The sequence below is a fragment of the Hippocampus comes genome, unplaced genomic scaffold (assembly GCF_001891065.2).
Source record: "Hippocampus comes isolate QL1 unplaced genomic scaffold, H_comes_QL1_v1.1 scaffold111, whole genome shotgun sequence".
Taxonomy (NCBI): domain Eukaryota; kingdom Metazoa; phylum Chordata; class Actinopteri; order Syngnathiformes; family Syngnathidae; genus Hippocampus; species Hippocampus comes.
Window position 1 is genome coordinate 3,157,269 of NW_017805698.1, and position 10,328 is coordinate 3,167,596.

The following is a 10,328-nucleotide window of genomic DNA, read 5'->3' on the forward strand; positions in this document are numbered from 1 at the left end:
CACACGCACACGCACACGCACACACACACACACACACACACACACACACACACACACACACACACATCGCGATATCTCCACCGACAGTCATGAGACTCTTCCTGCAAATCAGATGGTGGTAGTAGTTCCAAGACTGACCTGTCAAAGGCAGCACAGTGCCAAAGGGCCTGTAGACTGTCCCCCCCAAAAAACAAAGAAAAAGAAAGCATACTGGTAGATGAAGAAATAGAAGATGCTATCGTCAATGTCACAATGCGACGACAATCCCAATCTCGCCAATTTTACTGACAGCACTTGGAAGAAATTGATGGATGTTGGAGCGATGGTTCCCAGGCCACAATGTACCATAAATAAAAATGAACTGAACTAAACTGTACAGAGACACAGCAAGTCAGCTCGAGAGTTCCCGAAAGCAGTGGTCTCCAGTTAAACATTGACAAAGCGAGGCAAGTGGCTGCACAAAATATTGGATATAAAAAAAAGAACGGCGCATGGAATTCAAACAGCTGAGTTGTTTGCTGAGCAGTGAACTGCAAGCGATACTGTCAAGCCCAAATTCCAAAGGTCCGAAGGTCGGCTGATCGCCAGCCTGTGCGCTCATGCGCAACACAAACAAAGCCATGATATTACACAAAGAGAAATACTTCTGACTTTTCATAAATACTTTCATACGTTCCTCTTCACTCCAATTCCCAGCAGTTATAGAGCATCATCCTAGTTTACAGAGTACATACACTAGGTTAGTTATCAATCGTTTAATGTGGAATGTCATCTCCAGAAAGACATATTCAATTAAAGATCCAGTGAAGTGAATTCAGAGACTAGTTTTCAACTCACAATAAATTGGCCCCCCACATGTTTGTGGTTCGGCACCCACTGATTCAGCTATGAGCTAACTGTAGCCATCCAAGCTAAATTGTTGTGTCTCCCTCGCCAACACGGCAAGATACTCCGATAAAACACAACACAGCCAGACACGCAGTTACAACACAGGGGCCTGGCTACAAGAGCAAACAAGCTGTAAACCACACTGGCGCTGGCCCATTATACACGCTCATTACTATTTCACCAGCAGCGGAACAGTGGCGCTGACAGCTCCTGTGTCCCCCACATCAATAAAAGAAAACACACCCAGAGCGCAGGATTACCTTTCCAATTGCTATCAGAAAGCAGGCAGCCACTGACATGTTGGCCCAAGGGGGGCAACCATCGGCATTATGGCCAGCGACTTGGTTCGTGAACTAATCAGATCCCAGTACTAGCTCTCTACTAGCCCAGCCAGCTATACTGATATACACAGGGATGGGCGAGTGCTCGTACAAGGTGGGAGCCTTATTTTTAGGCATTGGGTTTTTCATGCAAACAAAAAAATACCAAAATGTCATGCGTTCAACCAACTGTCAGAAAAAGAGGCACAGAGACACGTTTGAGTTACAATGAAAGAAACCAGACTGACATCAGATTGTTGTCCTTGTGCCTTTGATGGATGGATGAAAATTGGCCTGGCTGCGTGGCTGTTGGCAAAAAGATTGAGGACAGCAGAGTGAATGATGATGCAGCAACCTGCAAGTTGGAGAGGCTGTTAATGCAGTGGGAGATTATCCTGCTGAGCCCACCTACAACCCACAGTTTGACCAATTTGGGGTGAGAGGAAATTACAAAAGGAATTTTCATCCTGCAGGGCGAATTCTGTCCTAGTCACAATCCACCTATTGTGTATCCCTCATTTTTAGTTAAATACCCTGTCGCTTTGGGTGGCCCGGTGATCCAGTGGTTAGCGCATCAACCTCACAGTGCAGAGGTCGTGGGTTCGATCCCGGCTCCGGGCTTCCTGTGTGGGGTTAGCATGTTCTCTGTGGGCCTGCGTAGGTTTTCTCCGGGTACTCCGGTTTCCTCCCACATTCCAAAAACATGCATGGCAGGCTGACTGAACACTCCAAATTGTCCCTAGGTGTGGGTGTGAGCGCGGATGGTTGTTTGTCTCTGTGCGCCCTGCGATTGGCTGACAACCGGTTCAGGGTGTCCCCCCGCCTACTGCCCGAAGACGGCTGGGATAGGCTCCAGCACTCCCCGTGACCCTTGTGAGGATAAAGTGGATCGGAAAATGAATGAATACCCTGTCAATTCATCTTTGTGATTTATTTCTAAATACATTCCATATGTTTAAGTGCGAAAAACGTGCCAAGACTGAGAAGAATATACATGTAGTTATGTGAGCTGCAGTGTCTCAGTTATGTGGACCAATGCACGGCGCGGAATGTGAAGCAGTGGCAAACTGGACGACCCGACCGACGGTCTGCGCGCCAGTACACATTGTGGCTCACATTAAAGACATACTTTATATGACGAGGTACATTTGAGCACGTACTGTGAAAATGAGAGTGGCAGCTAAGAGTCAAGTGGGGCGTGGATATAAATAGGCTGGATAGCCTATTCAGCGACGGGCATGCCCACAATGTCAGAAAGATGACGGAAAGACCTAATTTCAGACACTTGCCGATGATATTTATTCTAATTTGGCTGGGTTGTTAGCAACATTATTCTCTGCTGTATGTAAAATTTAGAAGGCATCCCCCCATTTATAAGCCCCCCCCACCCCACGGCCTTTTATATTAGACAAAGACGGTGCTACCCTTTTCACCATCTACATGCGCCGCTGATTATCTCAGAGTGTTGCGCAACCATTACAAAGGCTTCTGAATTTAGAGAGGACAGTGGTCAACTTCGTATTACACCTGTGTAATTGTTTGTGTAAGGTGCGACTGATAGCTGCTGCTCTCTTGCGTGAGAGGTTAGGCAAACACACGAGCTGTGCAAAGGCAATCCCCCATAGTAGTTGAATTAAATACAGACCTCAGCCCACAATGGACCAAATGCAAGACTTGCAGTTGGAGAGCTGCCAGTTCACAATCTGGACTACTGTCAAGGTTCCCTTAAAAAAGGCTGTGAACTACCAAATGCACTGCATCCCCCCATGAGATAGTAATAGTCGCAATCCAGACAAAGAAAATACAGCGCAAAAAAGTCGAGCACAATTGATCTGCGAAGCAGGTTGACTTCATGCATGACGATTTTTATTAATTTTGTCTTTGTTTTGACTTTTTTTTTCTCCATTGGTAGTGAATTATTCAATGTTCACGCATTTATTTACCACAAACAATTGCTCACTCTCCGGTAAAGGGTGTCAAATATGAACATGACAATGGGTTCTTTCCTATGCAAATAAGCCACTGCTCTTCCCACCTCCATGTGCTGTGGAGCCAATGAAGAGAACAGCTTTCATTACCTGGATGCCAAGAGGCGGGGCTAGGGCATGGCGACTAGGCGAGCGGCTCCTTGAGAACAAGGAGTCCAGAGTCTGAAGAAAAAAGTGGGCCCTCATAAAGACCAAGTAATTGCATCATTTGTATTTTTTCATTCGTGGAGGCAGGACTTCATCACCAGTTTTGATGAATTATTCTCTTATTTGGAAAATGCAGCCTACTTCATTTGTTTGCTGATGACATGTAGTTACTCAAATATTCATATTTTAAAATTTCAGCTCACCCTTCGAAGGCATCTGGCAGACTTGCAATAGAGAGAAAACAGGAAGGCTGGTAAAAAGTAAAGCCCTCCGATGTTTATGAATTCATTGTATTGAGTCACGGCTAGTGTTGTGTTCACACGATCAAAAAAGATGCACATTCTGGACTAAAGCATTGCATTTAAGTTTTGAAATCCTGCAAAATTTCTGTAATATAGGCTCACCTATCCTTCTGTAATGTTGTTTCTTTTTGCAGAATAGGGATGAATCTGCTGGGCATCCTATTTAACAATTACACCCAAACACATCAAATGTGTTGTATAATCATCTGTGATCAAATGCGCACGAGTCCACAGACAACAAACACCAAATGTCAGCACTCCTGCCAAGAGGCAGGAGCGGCCCGTATGACGAGTTCATGCGCTCCTATTCTCCACTCGTGTGTATTAATATGCTCCCCATGAGGCGCTGCAGGCTGTGGTAATTATAGAAGCTTGGCTAGCAGACACATCGCACGAGCGCAGTACATTCAAAGCAGCGTGCCCTTGCATGAAAGCAGCGCATGTATGCAGGCATGCATTAAGACCAGAGCGCGCATGCTCCAACACAACCGTGTAAACAATAACCATTTGCAGAGAACGCATTTGGATCAAAGCTTACTATGGGTTTGATTAGGAAAACTGACATAGCCTGTCATTATTTTCATTAAAATTGGCATAAAATTCTGTGATTTTTGCGGTTCCACTGAATGTAGAATCAGTTTACTGTATGATACCGAGTCTCGTTTCTTTCACTATTGTGAACATGTTAAGAAAAGTCTGTTTTATATTAGCACACTTGGGCTTCAACAATGTAGAGTTAAGATAAGCCCCCCCACACTTAACCCACTTCTCAACCAAATCCCACTCCTGGCACTGGTTGACCAGCGTCAGGGATTGCGTTCAGTAAAGCCAATGGAGCAGAGGGGGATGGAAATTTGCTTACTTTCTCCATCATGCTGACTTGTTTCTATTGGTGTTTTGTGGTTTGATATGCATGTGACAAACCGGCCCCGCATAGGCTAAGCATGGCGGCGCGAGGGATTTCAGAACCCAATGTTTGTTTGGCCTTTTCCACTCAATTGACCTTCACTGGCTGTGCCGCACGCAACGGGAACATTCAGCACAAATACTAGACTGAGCTGAGCTCCAACTCCAAGGGCATCTCATGTAAAGCCACGCATGCAGAAATAACGGACAACAAAAGTGAGCAAGCATCGAGGGTTGTTTTTCTGTTGCTGTATAAATCCAGAGTCTCCACTGATGATGCCATCATTTCAAATCTCAGAATCTTCTGGACATATGCAAACAATTCAAATAAATGCAAAGTGACACTGAATTTAAGTTTTTTTGAGACTCAAAACACAAATAACTTAATTTGTCTTTCCCCATTGAAATTGAAATATCATCAATGCGTTCCAGCCCAACATTATGCTCCTTGGCCACAAGGGGGTAATATAATACAGCTCTGCAGACATATAGGAATTTGTTTACATTTGACTTAGCAAGCTGCAATAATATTACTAATTTTTGCAGAGGATGAAGAAAACATGTCTGAGTATTCTGTCTGTCTACATGTGTTGCTGCACTGTTTGTGCTTAAATATCCATTGCTAAAAGGTCCCATTCCATCAAATCAAAAATTTTCCACAATTTGAGGGTTTAAGTTTGACATCTACTCAATTTGTCGATGGTCTGCAATAAATGCTTGAAAAAGCAAAATCAGCCAATCAGATGTCAGTGTTGTTGTGATGTGCTTGTATCTACACACTACTCAGTTTTCAAGTAGATGACCACTTCATAGCTGGTACACGACCACTCACCTTGGGAAAAATAGCTGCCCGACAAGCTGAAACTTTGCGTCACCTGTCATGCCAACCTCTGAGGAGTTGAAGAATAAATGGCTTCAATTTATTTTTTTAGTAATTGTCACGGATTTCGGAAGCAGAACCGTGCTGCGTTCGGCCACATTTAGTGAAGGATGACTTTGTAAGAATCATCTCTGTTGTCTATAAACTTCAACTGGCCGTGGCAATAAACAGCTTCAAGCCTTTTTTTTTTCATTTTTAACAAGAATTGTTCACTTTCTCCAAAACTGTTGATTGCTGCGAAGTGACTAGAGGTCGCTGCCACCATACAGCGCCAGGATCTCAAATTCTCAATTTTATAAAATAACCGAAAACTGAATCAATAACAAAGACAAATAACTTGAACCCGCCCATGCTTTTCTGTTCCTTAATGTACTCTCACTGGACTGAAAATGCCCATTGAATGTCAATGTACTTCTACAGCACAGTTTATCGACCCCCCAAAAAGTACTTGTGAGTATGTTATTGGGCTTTTACAAGATAAGTTGCTCAGGTGAGTTGTAAACCAGGTATCAGGTATCTTTCTTGCATAGTTAAAACCAGAGAGACATGACAGGAGTGTATATGTCTACGCAATGCCAGCTTGAGTGGGGACTCCATTTGGCTAATTGTGGCTGCTGACCTGTAATTGCACTGGCCACTGACAAGCCAAAGCCTTTAGTGACACACGTGAACACTTGCTCAGCAGCGGTGAGGCTGCAACGCAATCCTGACAGTCCACAGCATCCAGCAGTCATGCACACAGGAGACACATTTGCTGCTGACTGCAAACATACGGCGGAAATGGAAATCAGCCAACACAGTGGTTATGACACTACATTGTCGTGAAAAGGGAGGTAAGCGGCTGGCAGACGGATGATCACAAATAAATGTTTCATTGCTGTTCCAGTAAAATATTTTATAAAACCTAAAAATAGGCAGAAAATGCAAATGTGCTCACATTAAGAGGGAAGCTGCTATAAGTGTTGTCGCTCGCTATGAAATATAAGGTGGAACATAGGAATGAAATGGTTTACAGATCAATATTAATACAGTGGTAATGAGAGCAGAACAATTTGTCAAGATCAAATTGACATTGTAATTTAGTAGAATGCAATTTTCAAAACGCAAAGGCTTCAGTGTGGGGGGAAAAAACGCTGCTTCTTTTCGGTCCGCTGGTAGGCTTTATTCTTATAACATGATAAGTTAAAGAGGTAAAGCCACAGACGTGGAAGCAATTATACCCTTGATAATCTATTAAGAGTACAGTGTTCCTAACACTAGCGTGAAGACAAAATATCAGCTAGGAATAAAAACCCCTCTCCGTTCACCAAAAAGTGTTGTAATTGCCAACAGATATCATAACACTACGACAAAGCACTACATGACACCCCTCAACTCACGTCAACATAGTTCAGTGGTACCAAAAGGCCACAAGATGGCGCCAAAGCAATACTTGTGCAGGATAGTGCTCCGGGCTGAGCACAAAAACAATGAGTAGGTCCTTTTTCAGCAAATAATGGAGAAAAACTGCGCAAATAGTTAAATCCCTAATTTGCAGTGCTGCGCAACTGCAAAGCAATAATGATTACGCCAACATCTAATGCAAACTACAACCACAGTGAAAATGTGGTGTTAAATGCACAATCCTCATGTTCAAACTGCAATAAATGGCATAAACTAGATATAGTGACAACATATATTCCAACAGTGAAAACACAACAACACTTCCTAGAGAATAAAAATAGATATTTTGCACTGTAGTCCAGCGACACCCACCCATTTCCTTTCTCTGTTCGTAAAAACAAGCCCAGAAAATGCCACATTATTATGTGGTTTTAACATGTACACACTCGGTTATATAATGACAGCGAATATGAACTCTAACCCTTTAATACTCTTCTCTGCTCGCCAATGACGTTCTATCGGCTGATTCAAACTACAAGATACGCGAAAGGGCGTTTATTGGGACCTTTAAGGCAGAAAAATAACAGTTGGCAATACAGTATTATAAACAGTAGCTGTCAGGTCCCATGAAGGCAACAGAGGCTAATTGACAGCTGCCCTCGCGCAGGACTTTTAGCTTCCCCGAAACCGACATGCCAACCGAACGCTCGTTAATTGCCAACGGCCTTTAACGTTTTATTAATTCACAAACTATACGAATAAAATAGCTTTTCGTTACCATTTGTCGCCGTACATGCTCCGTCGACGCGTCCCGAGATGTCAGTCGGCTCCCTGCGTGTCGTTCTCAGGCCACGGATTTGCTAGCCAATCAGATGAGGCGCGTGAGGTGTTACATCACTTCCGGACTCCCCACGTTCCATGTGCACCTGTAAATAAAACCCAGCTCAGTAAAGAAGTCTTCCTCGCACAACAAAATGTACATGTGTGCGTTGGATCTATTTTTATTAGTATTTTTCGTTTGTGTTATCTAATTAAAACAAACAATTGTACTGCGATCTATCAACTCTATTCCATGAGTTTTCTTCTATGCTTGTGACTGCCATGGTGGTTGTTTTTGTTTTTAACAGATTTTCCAATTGAGTCATATTATAGTACATACATACATTTTCTTTCATAGCTGTCAGTTCTTCTCGAGTCTCAGTTGTTCATTTAACTTTCTTAGAGTAAATGTACGCTTTTTGTTGTGATCAGTGGAAAAAAAACATGCCAATGTATGTTTGTGACTTGATTGTTTGTAAAAAAAAAAAATCTCCTTACAAGATTGTATGTTAAAATAACCTTATTTGCAGCTACGGGAGCCTCATTAGGTTTTCAATACCACACACAGCACAGCCAAACATGGGGCAATCTCACTCACGAGGTTCAAAATATTTTGGCAGAGGCACATGTTATTACGCAGGAGGAATGAGGGTGTGGAAACCGATACTGGCCTCCTCTAGCTGCACCATTGCATGTTTACACGAAACTGCTACGTGACAGGTGCAGTGCACAAAAACAATCACAAATGTGCTGGGCTGGCACAATTTTACATTGTGCGCAACAGACAAACTGTCAGAATATTAGGTACACTTGCACGATAAAAGGAGAAGAGATTAATCAAAATTACAGTCATTGAAACTGTTATTTTTGTCTGCGATTGGCTGGCAACCAGTTCAGGGTGAACCCCGCCTACTGCCCGAAGACAGCTGGTATAGTCTCCAGCACACCCGCGAACCTCGTGAGAATAAGCGGATGAGAAAATAGATGAATGTTATTTTTGTATTATGTTGTGGTTGTAGTTATCACAGAGTAAAAAAATACTGGTAGTAGTTACACTGATACAGGGTAGCGTACTTCTACACTACTGAAAACTGCAAACCCCTAATAAACAATTCAAAATAGTGCAGAAATTAAGAAGCATACATAATCATTCTGGCATATGAAATATCGTGGCAATCAGCAACTCTTTGTGCTGCAAAAGGTCTTTTCCGTTTCAAAGAAGAGCACAATTAAATTCCATTGAAATTGATAATGATGTGTCTGGTAAGTGTAGCACAGGGTTAAGTTACCTTTGAAAGTTTGTGCTATTATGCTACACACCAATGTGATGTGCTACTTCCGAAATAGCACATTTGCTCAAATTACCTTTCATTTTCGTTTTTGCTATTCGTCATTAATTGTATTTATCCATGTGAAGACATCGAGGTTGTGAATTAATAACTAATTGTAATTGCCAACAATGAATTAACAAGGTAAGAACGATAAACATAACTCCATAGTTGTATTGCTATAAACTCAATTTTCACATCATCACTTCAGCATTGTGAAATCACAATGTCCGATGGTGAGCTATACAGTATTTAGAAACAGCCCATGGGCTACTGAAATGGTCCTTGTGGGAGATCGCTTGCCCATGGGTTCCATGTTGGTGACCCCTGGTGGCACCTTGGTAAACAAAAAAATCTAATGCTGCAAAATGTCTTTTCTATCATAAGAAATATGTATTATTATTAAAAAATACAAATAAATGCTTAAGACATGTCCGGTACATGTTTCATGCATGAGCACCATCGTATACAAAAAAAAAAGAACAACAAAAAAAAAATGACATCTTCAGTCAGTGTAGCATACAGTATATGAGCCACAGTATTCAAAAGAAGGTGACAAAGATGACAAAATAGTGCTCTGTTTATTTATTTATTTAAAAGGCTTGATTAATTTAAAGTAACAAAAATCATAAACTCACACTAAAATACAATGGCAGCAGGAACACATTTAATATACTGTCCCATCTAGAAGTAAACATTCAAGTAGTCTTTGCAGAAGTTCTCATTCTTTGCAACTCCTCTCCCTGTAGTTATTTTTCTTTGTGACATACTTGCTCAAATTCCCATATAGACTAGACAATAAACGTGCACATGAGAACTGGATTGTGTGTGTGTTTGAATCAAAGTTATTTACCTCTAAGCTGCAAAACGAACTCAAAACTCTCAGAATATAGCATCCTTCCCAACAAAAGACTGACAAATAACCCCAAAACAAACATAGTGCCTCTAGAGGCGCTCAAGGTTAGTGCAGGCATTATACTCGAGTCGACCTCAATTAATTAATTGGCACAATTTACTCTCGACTTATTGTTATCCATTTTCAGGTATGTGGCTTATTATGGTCCAAGATAATGACTAGTTGTTGGACATCTGTTTATGGATTATGGAGCGATGTATGTTAGGGAGTCAGCTGTGAGCAACATACAGGTGTAGCGCTGAACACCAGAAAGGTTGTGCATGACATTCGAGCGAAATGTAATGATATGAAATGGATATCGACATGAGAGTTATGAATTCCTGTTATACAGCATGGCGACCCGCCGCAGTGAGTCGCTTTGGTCTGAACAAAGTCCGTTTTTGCAGCTCACCTCTTGCCATTGCAGAGAGCCGCGACTGCACGCCACCTGGGAGTGAGAGGGGGTGGGGGG

General features: G+C 42.2%; 2 protein-coding genes across 3 annotated transcripts in view; both read right to left on the bottom strand.

The window, feature by feature from the left end:
* Positions 1–10,294, bottom strand: part of map3k13 (mitogen-activated protein kinase kinase kinase 13) — a 37,525-nt gene extending 27,231 nt beyond the window's left edge. For both annotated transcript variants that reach the window (XM_019882300.1, XM_019882298.1), the window contains exons 1-2: positions 10,269–10,294; positions 7,593–7,740 (exon numbers count right to left, since the gene is read on the bottom strand). The gene's annotated coding sequence lies outside the window, so the exon portion shown is untranslated. The remainder of the gene's footprint in view (positions 1–7,592; positions 7,741–10,268) is intronic.
* Positions 9,532–10,328, bottom strand: part of trpm2 (transient receptor potential cation channel, subfamily M, member 2) — a 17,691-nt gene continuing 16,894 nt past the window's right edge. The window contains 1 exon segment of the mRNA XM_019882297.1: positions 9,532–10,304. Within this exon segment, the coding sequence (XP_019737856.1) occupies positions 10,188–10,304 (117 nt within the window). The 3' untranslated portion in view covers positions 9,532–10,187.